This window comes from Passer domesticus, chromosome 5, assembly GCF_036417665.1.
Source record: "Passer domesticus isolate bPasDom1 chromosome 5, bPasDom1.hap1, whole genome shotgun sequence".
Lineage (NCBI taxonomy): Eukaryota > Metazoa > Chordata > Aves > Passeriformes > Passeridae > Passer > Passer domesticus.
In genome coordinates this window covers 47088039-47101497 of record NC_087478.1, presented here as the reverse complement: position 1 = coordinate 47101497, position 13459 = coordinate 47088039, and the positions used below count along the sequence as shown (strand labels likewise).

General features: G+C 53.1%; 3 protein-coding genes across 4 annotated transcripts; 2 read left to right on the top strand and 1 right to left on the bottom strand.

The window, feature by feature from the left end:
• Positions 1–4: 4 nt before the first annotated feature.
• Positions 5–6675, top strand: PHETA2 (PH domain containing endocytic trafficking adaptor 2). Of its 2 annotated transcripts, none has more exons than XM_064420054.1 (3): positions 5–205; positions 1337–1433; positions 1958–6675. In XM_064420054.1, exon 3 carries the CDS (start codon positions 1966–1968, stop codon positions 2770–2772), a length of 807 nt encoding a protein of 268 aa, XP_064276124.1. In that variant the 5' UTR covers positions 5–205; positions 1337–1433; positions 1958–1965; the 3' UTR covers positions 2773–6675. The 2 variants fall into 2 exon arrangements, with proteins under 2 accessions (XP_064276124.1, XP_064276123.1); XM_064420053.1 differs by having other exon boundaries at positions 5–408.
• A 198-nt stretch (positions 6676–6873) lies between these two features.
• Positions 6874–9597, top strand: SMDT1 (single-pass membrane protein with aspartate rich tail 1). The gene is made up of 3 exons (XM_064420078.1): positions 6874–7096; positions 7815–7955; positions 9307–9597. The coding sequence occupies exons 1-2, from the start codon at positions 6941–6943 to the stop codon at positions 7950–7952; spliced, it is 294 nt and encodes a 97-aa protein (XP_064276148.1). The 5' UTR covers positions 6874–6940; the 3' UTR covers positions 7953–7955; positions 9307–9597.
• A 1174-nt stretch (positions 9598–10771) lies between these two features.
• On the bottom strand, positions 10772–13368 carry NDUFA6 (NADH:ubiquinone oxidoreductase subunit A6). The gene is made up of 3 exons (XM_064420076.1): positions 13187–13368; positions 12897–13012; positions 10772–11726 (listed from the first exon to the last, which is right to left on the bottom strand). The coding sequence occupies exons 1-3, from the start codon at positions 13311–13313 to the stop codon at positions 11595–11597; spliced, it is 375 nt and encodes a 124-aa protein (XP_064276146.1). The 5' UTR covers positions 13314–13368; the 3' UTR covers positions 10772–11594.
• Between the last annotated feature and the right edge of the window lie 91 nt (positions 13369–13459).

The window sequence follows — 13459 nt, the reverse complement described above, 5'->3', positions numbered from 1 at the left end:
CCGCGGCCACCGCGCCCCGCCGCTATTGCAGTCCGCAGCCGTGCCTGCCCATCAGTATCGCTGCCCCGCTGCACCCTGTCCGTGCTGCACACACTGCTGTGGCCGGTGCCAGCAGCCCTGCGCCCAGCCCCTACTGCGCCCCGCTGCCGGCACCCTGCCACCGCCGCCGCCGTGCCCCAGCAGTGACTGGCAGCGGGGGGTTGAGGTCAGCCCAGGTTGCGACCCCGCAGCGGTGCGGGAGCACGCGGCTCCGCTCCGGCCGCGCTGTGCCCGGCCCCCCCGCTCCCCGGCCGCCGGCGGGGCGGTGCTGCCGGCGCGGCGGGACGGCCCCGGCGGCCGCAGGAGCCTTCCCCGCCCGGCCGCGGCAGGGCCGGGCTGGCCCGCACCGCCGAGCACCAGCGGCCGGAGGTGAGCCGGGCCGGGCAGGGCCGGGGTCCCGCCGTCCAGGGAGGCGCTGGGCAGGGGCCGGGCGGCGGCGGGGCGGGAGCGGCGGCGGGGCCGCGGGGGTCGCAGGCACAGGGCGAACTCACACACGGAGGGGCACAGACACACACAAAGACACGCAGCCCCATCGCACAGGCGTGCGCCCGCACACAAAGAGCAGAGCCCAGCGCGGCACACGCGGGACCCCGCAGCCCCCCGGCGTCAGGGCCGGCCTGGGCTGCCCCGCTCTCCGCAGCCTGAGAGTGCCAGGCTGGAAGCTCCCCAGGGCAGAGCACCTCCAGGGAACAGCCTTTCCTTGTGTCTGATCGGCCTCTTGGGCATTTTTCAGTGCCCCCGTGTCCTTAGCTGTGCCCCACAAGCCCTGATGGGAGAGAGGGGCTCCAAGAGGGATTCTGGATGTTGCTCAACATGGGGAGCTCCTAGCGCCCAAATCTGTTCTGGGAGTGGTGGCTGTGGTTTGTTTTCTGCATATTTCTATGTGTGGAGTTTTAGCGGTTGGAAATCCTTTTGCAATTGAACAATCCACAAAGGTTGTGCTGGCTCTGTCCTTCAAGGCTCTGTCCTCCTTGACTTGCTGAGTTGCCTGCCAAAAGGCCTCCACAAATGGGGCAGTGACAGCTTCTGCAAAACATTTCTTTTTTTCTTTTAACAAACCCAAAAACAAACCCGGGAGCCAGAAAACAAACCCACAGAAGCACTGGCCTGTGCTGGGATGGGGCTCAGGCTTTGAAGCAAGTGCATGTTCCTCCAGTTTTGCTATCCCAGTTTCCAGTGCAGCTTGCCTGCACTGAGGACCCTGGGTTTCTGATGTGGGAGTGATACAGCTCTTAGCTCTGTCAGTCCCAAACTGTTCTGGCTCGTAACTCCTTCTTTCTCCTTCTCCTCCACCAAGGATGGTGCACATCACGCTGAAGCCTCCTTCACCCTCGGCTAGGGAGCAGGCTGGCCAAGGAAGACAGCGAGGGTTTGCAGTCTGACCTGCACAGCTGGTACGGCACCTGGCACCCCACTGCTGGTGAACCTGCTGGAGCTGGGAGTTCTGCTGCCAGGAGGGCTGGTGGGGGTGGGTGGTCCTGCATGGAGACAGGGAGTAGGGAAAGGGGACTGATGTGTAAATTCCAGAGCTCTTGGGTCTGAAACACTCTCCTTATCCTGCCTTCTAATAGAGAGCAAAATGAGTGCCTTGCAGGCAGAGAGGCAAATTTCTTTGAAGTGCTCCATTAAAAACCAGCAAAGTAGGTCACTTGTGGAATAAGAGAGGAAGCAGCGGTGTTGGTGTTCCCAGGGAAGGCAGGTGTCTGGCTGGTGAGGCTCTGGTAGTGACCTCCTCTTTGCAAGGAGGAACCAGCCTGCCCTTTTAGGGGTACCTGCTGGGTTAGACGCTGTCCTGTAGCAGTGGCTGCTGGAGTGGGGGCTGCTTTTCCCTGGGAGCAGGATCAGGCCTCTTCTGGTGGGTCCAGTGCCATGCTCCTCACACCAAGACAACCTCTTCCCCCTCTTCCTCTACTCCTAGGTGGGGCGATGAAGCTGAACGAGCGGAGCGTGGCCCACTACGCCACCTGCGACTCGCCTGCCGACCACACCGGCTTTCTGCGCAAGCGGGTGGAGCGGCACCACCACCATGGCACCTCCTACCAGCGCCGCTGGTTCGTCCTCAAGGGCAACCTCCTCTTCTACTTCGAGGAGCGGGAGAGCCGGGAGCCCGTGGGGCTGGTGGTCCTGGAGGGCTGCACCGTGGAGCTGTGCGAGGCCGCTGAGGAGTTCGCCTTCGCCATCCGCTTTGACGATGCTGGTGCCAGGGCTTACGTGCTGGTGGCTGACGGGCAGGCTGCCATGGAGGCCTGGGTGAAGGCACTCTCACGGGCCAGCTTCGACTACATGCGGCTGGTGGTGAGGGAGCTGGAGAAGCAGCTGGAGGAGGCCTGCAAGAGCTTGGCTGCTTGCCGTAAGTCTCCACGGAGGTCCTCCTCCTCCTGCTCTGACAGGAAGAGGCATCTCTCCAACCCTGCCTTGCAGCCTCTCCAGGAGAAGCCCACCACCCTGGAGAATGGCTACTCCACATGGAGTAGTGGTGGTTGTGTCACCAGTGGAGCCACCTGCACTGACCATGATGGGGGGCAAGCGAAGCCCCCGCCCCTGCCTCCACGCCGGCGCTCGGCTGGCAGCAGTGCCACAGGATCCCCAGCACCTGGCCTCTCACCAGCCATGCTGGAGAGCCCAGTGCCACCAGAAACCATCTGCTTCTCCAAGCTGCACAACTGGTACGGGCAGGAGATCGCAGTGCTGAGACGGGAGTGGCAGGAGAGGCAGAAGAGGGGACACCCGTGACTGGGGACACAGGACACAAGTCACTGGCCAGCTGACACCCGGCAGCCTGTCCTGCACGCAGGAAGAGGGAAGTGAGGGACGCTGCTTGCCCCCCGTCCTCATGAGTGGCTGAGTGTGTGATGTGTGTATGCTTCACTTAGGAGGGACTCAAGTCTCCTCTAAACCTCACATTTAATTTCTATGAGGCTTTAAGCAGTCCGAGAGTGTGTAACACCAGGGGAGCCACCTTTATTTACACTCTCTCTGCTGGAAATAGGAGCTGCCCAAATCAGCACATATGCAATGAACCTCAGCCAACAGGCTTGGCCACTTGCTGTCCTGACATAGTGGATGCTTTGGCTGTTTCATCCCCTACCTCTCCTTCACCACTTTTTTGTTTGTTTTGTTTCTCAGTGTGAAAGTTTGCTTTTGGTCAGTGCTTATTACTGTCTGTGGTCTTGTGCCAAAGTCCTTCTGCCTTTGTTCTTTTGCTAGAGATAAGGCTGGGCTCGTACAAAGTGCCTCTGACAGGCCACTGGCCCGGCGCGTGCCTCCAGCCTTGTGCCTCTCCCACTACAGGACATGAGAGCCATGCAGCTGCTGCTGGCCAGCAGCTGGGGCTTTTGCAGTGTTTCCTTACTTTCATCTGCACTAACCCTTCCTTCAGCTAAATCCTTCAGGATGTGGATATCATGGTCTTGCAACTGTCTCTTTGTGTGCTCGTACTCAGCAGCAAGCCTGAAATGGAGACACAGAGCTTAGCCTGAAGCCACAGCAAGGACACCAGGAGCTCCCCAGGGCTGGTCTGGACTCTGTCAAGCAGTAACCAAGCCTGCTAATGCCTCTGGCTCAAGGTTTCCCCGTTCCTAAACAGGGAAGCCTCTTTGCCTGGGCAGGAGTAAATTTCTCAGCCTTTGCTTAGACACAGCCCCTGCAAAGTGCCGTGTAGGGCTCAGTCAGCTCATGGGGCTGCCTGCCCAAGGGACTGTCCAGAGCCACCCTCCTCTCTCAGCGCTGTGGCTCTGCCCAGTCCCCAGCAGGGCTGTGCACTTGGAGCAGAGGCTTTGAAGGGTGGGGAGTGAGAGAGGCCTGCTCTCAGGAGAAGTGAAGGTGTGGGAGTGAGTTTGGGGTGTTGGCAGTGTCTGGGCTCTCCTCTCCAGTGTCAAAGCCATATCGCTGCCTTCTGCCAAGCCTGTACCTGGCCTGCCCGCACTTCCCTCTGATTTCATGTCAGCATTGCTTGGCTGATCTCTGCAGCACATCCCATCCTCCCAGCGGGCTGGGAGGGCTGCGGGGAGGGCAGGCCTGTCACCTCACTGTGGAAACAGACTTGTCCATCAGTAGGTCAGAAACCTTGGCCACAAGGCACACGGTACAAGTAGGTGGGTGCCAAGTCCAGGGACTAGAGCACCCTTGGGATGGGGGTTAAAAATCTCCCTTATCTAGTTGCCTACTTCCATCTAAAAACCTGGTTTTATTGTCCTTTTTTATTAAAGAGCTTTGCTGGGAAAGCAAAAGCCCATTTCAGATGGTGACTGGCTGGAACCTTTCTGGACTTAAACACACTCAGCTTCCTACTTTGCAATAGCCTATAGAGATAGCCAATGCAGAAATCAAATTAATTCTATTAACTCTTGGTGCCTTTTAAAATATGTCTCTGGTAGTTTTGGATGATGAGCTTCCAGCCTCCTGCCTAATTATGGCTCGATGGTATATTGCAGGAAATCAGATCTTAAATTAGATCTTACAAATGACCTTGGGCAGTGAGAATGTAACCTTCACTTGTGAGTAACACAATCCAGTCCTCTCCAGTTCGTGGTTGTATTGCTTCACAGCAAGTTTGGGAGGATTATTTTTGTTCGGCTTTTGTGAAAACAGTTCAGAAAAATGTGGAGCAGGTGGCCATGGGGCAAGGCCCTGGCTTCATCAGCAGCTTGGCTGGTTGGACATAGGGGCCATTCCTGCTTCCCTACCCTGCTGCTTGAAGAGTTCAGTACTGCAGCTTTCCTGGCTGCAAATGTGTCCCTTTTCCCATGGCAGAGCAGCAGCATCAGGGGATTGCACTACCTGGTGCCTCCTTGCTCTCAGCATGGGTATTTTGGGACCAAGGTCAAGCATTTTCCTGTGGTTATTTTTAAAAATGTAATACAGAGACAATATTCCTGATGTCTCAGATTAACATAAGGTGGATTGACAGTAGAGACTCAACTTCCAAAACAAATCAAACTGTAGTGGCAGTTCCTACATGAGACCCAAGAATTGGGAGTGACTTGAAAGGGAAGATAAATTAACGAAGCCAGTTCTGTCAGAACTGAAACTGAGACAGTATTATTCATTTAAGGGCAGTTTCACTTTTAAGAAGCTTAGTGTGTTTTAATAAGCCAGGATTGTGCTCCTAACACTGCTAAAGAGCTTACATTTAATGCTTTAATCTGTCCCATTCAAACGGCACAATTTCCACGCTACCTACCTTTGCATTAGCCCACATCCCAGCTAAATCCCAAATCCTGCACCAGGCTCCGCGCTCTGCTTTCCATCTGATTGCCTTTGGAGTAATTTTGTGGTTTATTCTGCAGTGCTGACAAGAAAATAGCTGAATCCTGATCCACATTTATGCTCAGCCCAACCATCCATGCCTGGGCCTTTGCTAGGTCTCCAGAGCACTGCGTGACTCTGGATGTGCTGAATCAGGCTTTCCTCACCATCCCACTATTGTAGCAGCCACGTTGGAGCCTTGCTCACATTTTTATGGGGCTACAGGATTTTTAATGACCACTGCCACTTGCTTCATTAGGCAGGAAGCCCCCGAGTGCTGCAGTGCCTCCTCAGAGATGGAGGCTGCCCCGCCGGCCCAGCTGAGCTGGATGTGCTGGCAGTGCCTTTGCAGCAGCCCTGGCAGAAGGTCGGGATTTCAGCTTCCTGAGGCTGAACATTCAGCAGCCTGTCTGTCTTGCTGCAGGCAGAGGTTGTTACAGGAAAGGCAGAGAGTTTTCCCTGCACATCGTCCCTGGCAGCAAAATAAGGCTGGATTGCCACCCAGGGTTTTTCTCCAGTTGTTCAGGTTTGGACTGTTGCACCTCCTGCCTCCACTTTCCCTTTTTGTTTATAAAAATAGAGAATGTCTATCTAAACAGGTTCCTAGGCAAAGGGGGAGCTGAACACTCATTTGAATAGGTACTTCTCTTAAAATACTGAAGTAAGATCCTTTTCTAAGAGTTTTCTTTAGTGCACAAGTGATGAGAGGAAGGTGCTAAAATTTAAAAGAAATTGAAAGAGGAAGGGCAAATTCTGACACGGCCTTTGTGAGCTGTGCCAGAAGGGCTCCCAATACTGCTAAAATAGTTGGTTCAATCCTTACTTTTTTTTTTTTTTTTTGGTAAAACTGTTCTGTTTTCCACTGAGTCCAGGTGAAGAGTAACCTGAAGGTTTTACCTGGCCACTCTTGGCCCCGTGGTGGACAATCACGACCAAGGTCAGATATATTCCGTGTTACAGGAGCTGCTGCGCTGATGGTGCCCGGGGCAGCTGCCCCTCAGTGTCACCTCTCTGGGCTGTCTTTGCTGAAAAGAAACCCCGGGGAAATGCTCGGGGCATCTTTCAGCAGCAGCACCAGCCTGGTGCTCTCTCGGCACAATTACCTGGAACACTACGAGCGACTCCTGCCTTTCCAAGCGCTTCTATTTAGGCAGGGCGTGTTCCCTTTCCTAGGAGATGGTTTTGCATGCGCCTCTTTTACACACGGAACTTGTATTGTACATTGCATTACGTTCTTTGGAGTTTGTTTTACACGCGGAACTTGTATTATACATTGCATTACGTTCTTTGGAGTTTGTTTTACACGCGGAACTTGTATTACGCATCCCATTACATTGTTTAGAGTTTGTATTTTATGCCGCGAAGCCGAATAAACCGGTTTGATTTGTAGCCCGTGCGCTGTTAGTGGAGCCGTGAAGCCCCGTGGCGTGCCTGCAGGGCCAGCCCGTTCCCTCCCGGCCCGGTTTTCCGCGGACCGGGAGGTGCCGGGAGGCGGCCGTGCCCGCTCTCCCCCGGGCACCGAGAGCCGCCCTCAGACCCGGGGGGCGCGGCCTCGCCCCGCGCATGCGCAGCGCAGACATCGCCACCTCCCCGCAAGCCTCGCGAGACCCCGGGTGACGCCTGGGCTGGGCCGCGGCTCGGGGCAGGCGGGACGATGGCAGCGGCAGCCGGGCGGCTCCTGGCGGCGACCGTGGCTCGCTCGGGGCGTGCGGGCTGGGGCGAGCCGGGCCGAGTCTCAGCCGTGCCGCTGGTGCCCTCCCGGGGCGCCACCGTCACCCGCAGCGGCGCCATTTTGCCCAAGCCGGTTAAGGTGAGTGAGGGGCGAGCGGGCGGAGGCGGCAGCAACGGCCGGCAGCGGTGGCCAATCGGTGAGGGCGCAGCTGCTGTGGGCGGGGCGGCGGCGCTGAGTGACAGTTCCTGGGACCAATGAGCGGGGGGCTGCGGGCGGGGATGCGGAAGCGCTCGGCAGCGGGAGGGAGACGGGAGCGGCCCCCGAGCGTGCGGGGCTCGCCGGGCCCGGGTCCCCCCGATCCCCCGAGCGTGCGGGGCTCGCCGGGCCCGGGTCCCCCTTGTTCCTCCGAGCGTGCGGGGCTCGCCGGGCCCGGGTCCCCCCCTTGTTCCTCCGAGCGTGCGGGGCTCGCCGGGCCCGGGTCCCCCTTGTTCCCCCGAGCGTGCGGGGCTCGCCGGGCCCGGGTCCCCCTTGTTCCTCCGAGCGTGCGGGGCTCGCCGGGCCCGGGTCCCCCCGTCCCCCCGAGCGAGGCAGCGCTGCGACGCAAGGGGCAGAGCAATACCCGCCTCCCCGTCCCTAATCCACGGGTGTTCGCTGCCCCGGGCTGCCCACTGGCCGGTGCGGGAGTGTTCGTAACGCTGCAATACGGTAATAAAGCGCGGTGCCGTGACCGGGGCTTGGTTCTGCGGGCCGCTTCCCGGGCCCTCCGCATGCCTGTGGAGCCGGGAGTGCGGCGGTTCAGCCAAAGTGCGGCTTGCCTGGATGTAAAGATGCACTTTTTACAATGGACTCCTTGCAGACGCCCTTCGGCCTCCTCAGAGTGTTCAGCGTCGTGATCCCTTTCCTGTATGTTGGCACTCAGATCAGTAAGAACTTTGCAGCCTTGCTTGAAGAACATGATATCTTTGTCCCAGAGGATGACGACGACGATGATTAAAGGGTATGTCATTAACTACACCAGCAGTCTAATTATTTGTGCTTCCCGTTTGGCTTGGGGCAGGGAGGAGAATCTCAGACAAGGAAATACAGCCAGCAACAGCTTAGAAGATACACTTGCAGTTAAACACGGATATGGACACGGATATGCCTTTGGCTATGAACTTTTTTGTTTCCTACCAGAGTAGGCCAGACTGGTGTCTGTGCAACCTCCATGCCACGCATTCCTTAGAGACTGGAAAAAGTGATGGTGTTTTAGATGTTGCCAGCTGAATCAGAAATAAAATGTAGTCAGTGAGGGTCTGTATGGCAGACAGCAGAGACACTTCAGTGGTCCTACATTACACATGCAAAGAAGGACAGCAGAGCTGCTGAGGGATCTGAAGCACACCTGATAAAAGGAGTGGCTGAGGGAGCTGGGGCTGCTTAGCCTGGTGAAAAGAAGGCTCAGGGGAGAGCTTACCACTCCCTACAGCTACCTGAAAGGAGCTGGGTTCAGTCTCCTTTCCCAAATGACAAGCAACAGGACAAGAGGAAATAGCCTCAGGTTGTGTTAGGGGAGGTTTAGATTGGATATGAGGAAACATTTCTTCAGGGAAAGGGTTGTCCAGCACTGGAGCAGGCTGCCCAGGGAAGTGGTGGAGTCCTACACCCTGGAGGTGTTTAGAGGAGGTGTAGATGAGGCACTTGAGGACATGGTTCAGCAGTGGACTTGGCAGTACTGGGTTAGCAGCTGGGACTCGATGAACTTGAAGGTCTTTTCTGACATACATGATTCCATGATTTTGTTCTACCTGTTTATCTGTTTAAAAGTCTTCTCCTAACTCACAGAATGACTCTTTTAAAACAGAATCATGTACTGTCTGAAATTCTGATACAGGTGAACAATTTAAGAGCATTCCAGAACCCATCAGAACAAACTGTCTGTTGGGTGTTACAACACTGATCTCTGGGTAGTAGGACCATTCAGTCTCATTGCAGAAAGGAAGAATGGAAATAATTCACCTTTATCTGCACTGTGCTACACTTTCTACCATTTTCTAGTATTTAGCTTGTTTTTGTGTGAAGAGTTTGAGTTTAGGTGTATTTGATTCTTTATAGAACAAAGAAACTCTTCTAGAGAAGTTGTTGTAAGTAATGTAGATTTATAGTCAATTTGGTGGATATATTCTAGTTGATAAGGGGTTTTCCAGCATGCACTGTGAAGCTAAAAGCTAAGACTTAAAATCCTGCAAAGTCTGCACTGGCCTGTTGGAAACTCCCTTTATGTAAACCCCATCTTGTGTCGTTTTGGGAGGAGGATGCAGACTGCAGCTCAGTAGTGTATCTGTAACAGCTTGTTCTTCTCTTTGCAGCACTGGAACAGAAGATCAGAAAGGAGAAAGCCATTGACAAAACAATGGTCCCAACATCTGTCACCTGTGTTTTGTCCTTCCTAAAGGGGACAGGGGGCTTTGTATCCCCTTTTGCCAGTGAGTGTCGTGCACATCTCTATGCTGGAAATCTGTACATCAGGGTTGAAGGAAGTGCTTGATAGGCCCTGTGTCCTTGCACACACATGCTCACCTCATCAAAGACTGCTTGGGATGCCTTTAATTAGCAACATGGGAAACACTTAATTAAAGATCAAGAGATTGACATGTGCAGCTTTGGTCCCGTGGTTTTCTTTTTCTGTCTTAACCTTTCTATCTCTGGATGTCTGTTCCAGTAGGGAGGCTCTCCTCATGCTTATTTTCTCTTTTGAGTGCTTTCAGTAACTCAGTACTGATCTACAGGACATGTGGAATCCTAGGGGAAGCAGCAGCCCCACAACACAGCCCTGTTAAAGAATGGAGTGCACATTGACAGTGGCACTGTTCAGCAACCTGGCAGCTGTATCTGATGGGGACTGTGTCATTAACTTCACCTCACTGAAGATGAAAGACAGTTTTATCATCACAGAGTTAAAGCTTTGAGTGGTTTTGGTAAAAGTTGAGATCACAAGCTGCAAATGAACTTGCTCACGTGTTTTATAGCATTTGATCTCTGAACACTGGCCCCGAGTATCTAATATTTCCTAGGTAGCTCAGTACTTCCTTCTGAAAGAGCCCTAAGGTATTTATTTTCTTCACTGTATGAACTTCAACTCCTCTTTTCATAAAAGTGTTTGTTCTTGCACTTAAATCCTTGGATCATAGACTTAAAAGGTCTTCTTTGCTGTTATGGCACAGAAGAGCATCTTTAGTCACAGCAGACCAGCTGTTCTCTCAAAATGAAACCTTGAGAGGTTGGTCAGTTGTTTCTTTTTCTGAAGCCAGCACTGCCCCACTGTCTCATGGTTTCTGGTCCCTAGATCTGGCCTCTTGACTGCCCACTTCCTCCTTCCTAATTGGTGTTGCTGTTGAATTGGGAGCAGTGTATAGTTCCAAAAGCACATTTGCTCCCTTATTCTTTGGCACAGCTTTTAATGTTTGCTCAATAACTCTCCAGCATGGCTATTGAGAGAAAAGGGAGCCTGTAATCTGAGTAACCCCAAGAGCTGCAGCCAAAGGCAGCTGTCAGGTTCTTGAGGCACTTGAGCTGCCCCCTCCTTGCCCGAAGCCACCTGAGAAGCAGTTGTTCCAGTTTATCTGCTCTTGGCAGCCAGACATGGACCTACTTCAGTTTTATATGCTGCCAAAATCCTTTTCACTGTTTTGTCCCACAGTCCCTCCTGGGCCCCTCCTGACTTTGTCAACCCTGTCCTTAAAAACATGCCAACCCTGGAGCTCCAAGGTATCCATGCACACATCCCTGAGGAGTGCTGTGTTACAGTCCTCATGGGAAAGAAAGGCCCAGTACTTAGAGGACAAAAATATGTTTATTTAGGCTGGAAAAAAAAGAATTTTGAGTGTACTACAAAGATCCAGTGCTGGTCACATCTGGAAGAGCTCCAGCACCCAGTTACTTGCTGAAAACCTGTTCTCTGCTGAGAGAATAAATTCTCCTTATCCCTCTCAAAAGGGAACTAGTAATCTCTGATTCAGTGGATGAGGTGATGGTGGGACAGCATCTCTTGACAGGCTTCAGAAGCTCTTAGAGCTTTCCTATTCTAGAAAACAGTACAAATCCCCCTTTTCCAGGTAATTTCGTTTTACAGCAGAGAAATGGACTCCGCTGATGTTTTATTGCACAAGGATTTATTTGCCCACTGGATTTGATATGTTCTCTGTGAGAAACAAAGGAGACTGATGTCCAATAAAAACCACAAAGTCAACACAAGTCATAGGATGAAACTGCAAGACACTGCATGAATACACGTGTCCCTCAAGCACAAGAACATTTCTGTGAGTACAGTGGCTTTTCTGAAGGCCTGCCCTCTCCCTCACAGAGCTAACATCTACAGATGGGGCTGCAGGCCGAGCACAAAGAGCCACAGCCAGGCTGTGTGTGGTTATTCAGCAGACACCCCAGGGCAAGTGATGGGATAAATGCCATCTGCTGAAAATACACATTGGCAAAACTAGGAAAGGACAGCTCTTCAAACAGATCATAATCCCTTGCACATGCTCTGGATTCACCATTAGGCTCCTAAGATGCTAGAGAATCTCTCTGTATGGATTTTTTTTTCTATTGTATAGAGCTTTATTTGTAATATGAGGCAGGAAGACACAGAGTCAGTTCCTCAGGGATTGTGGCCCGCATAGAATTTGGACAGAAAGTCTTTAGGTTGCGGGGTTTCCGTCTCGTGGAAGTACCTCATGATGTGAGTCCTCTGCTTCCAGACATGAATGGTTTCTTGAAGCTCCATTTTCCCCTGCACACACACAAAAGAATTTTAGACTAGTTGGCACTTAGAGCCCAAGTCTAAGCATGCAGTACTGTGAATGAACTTAAAAACACCTATGAAAATAACAGCTGCATCAGCAGTTCTGTACTCCTACAGCCTGCATGCATCATCTGCACTGTGACACAAATACACTGCTCCTGCCTTGGGACTTACATGGATTTCTCTGCAGCACAGCTTCCCAGCCCTGTGAAACAGGCAAAAGACTCTTTCCCCTTCTTAAAACCTGCTTTGTTTCTCTCCTGACCCGCACCTCCCATAAAATTCTACACAACATTCCTAACTTTCGACCACCTCTGCTGAATTTGGGTGAAGAGCAACACTTCAGCTGTAAAATTAACTGCTGCCAAGTGCTTTGCACCAGTATCACTGCCACTGAGACGTGCAACTTCTTCATGATTTCATTCTTTTGTACTGGTTTTATAGGATGGCAGCACAGAGCAAAATGAGACTGCCTGGAATTGTCACCTAGCATACTAAGATTTTATGAGATTTTTTTCATCATGTAAAGACAGAGTAATTGTCTTGAAAGGCAAGAAAAAAAAACCAGGAGAGCATGGCAGTCCTTGTTTGGAAGCTTTCTGATGCATTAGAACTGCAGAAGTCAGTTGCTGTTGCTCAGACACATCTTGAAGGCTGTGGTGCTGATTGTTGCTTTGAAGCAGACAGGTCTCTCAGGCCTGTAACACCACCAGATGTGTTACAGAGCTGCAGTGTTCTGCCACCCAAAACCAGCTTCTCATCAAGTACTGACACTGTAATACGTGTTTCAGAATCAGTAAAGAAAATCATTCTCCAATCTAATGAAGTACTGTAGAGGGTAGAAAGTTCATTTTTATTAGTAAACTAGAGAACAGCACCTATTTTCCATTTGATTGCTGTTGTTAAAAAAAAAAGGCAAGCAAGCAAGAAAAATAAGGAACAAACTTGGTATTTTAATTGTCGCTTTGCTTGGCATACACTTGCTGAATTCTAAAGCCACCTGACCCCTTATCAACAGGTTTGCTGACACAGGTATTACCAATCCAGCTGCAAGAGACAACCACAGGCTGGTACAAAGCCGTCCCTCTCCTCCATCACACTCAGCACCAATCATCACACTCTCTACAGCTTCAACAAAGCAGAAATAACTGCGTGTACCTTAATAACCAGCATGTCTATCACGCGTGGATCCGTAACGTGCGCGTTCTTCATGAACATCTCCCGCACCTTGTTCCGCCCCTGTTTCACCGTGAGGTCCAGCTGGTACAGGTGCACTACGAGAAACACAACACCTACTGCGGTCACCGGCGGCGCTCCGCCCTCGCTCCCCCGGCACCGTGCAACCCGACCCTGAACATCGCTACACCGGCACTCGTTCGGCTTCGCCAATGTCATTCAGGCCGTTCCGACCTTGAGCCCGCGCGGCAGGCCCCGCGTCCCTCACCCACCCGTGTTGGGCACCTCGCGGTACCAGGCCCGGTACAGCTCCCTGACGCGCCGCTTCGCCTCGCCCAGGTCCCGGCTGAAGATCGGCTTCACGGCGGCCGACACCGCTCCCTTGCCCGCCACCGCCATCTTGGTGCCGCCGCCGCCGTCCCCGCCGCCCGCGGGAACGCGCAGGGCACGGCAACTCCTCCTATTGGCCGGCCGGGCTGCCACTCAAGCCTTCCAGGCCGGCCGCCTCCCATTCGATTGGTCGGAAGAAAGCCAATCACCCAATC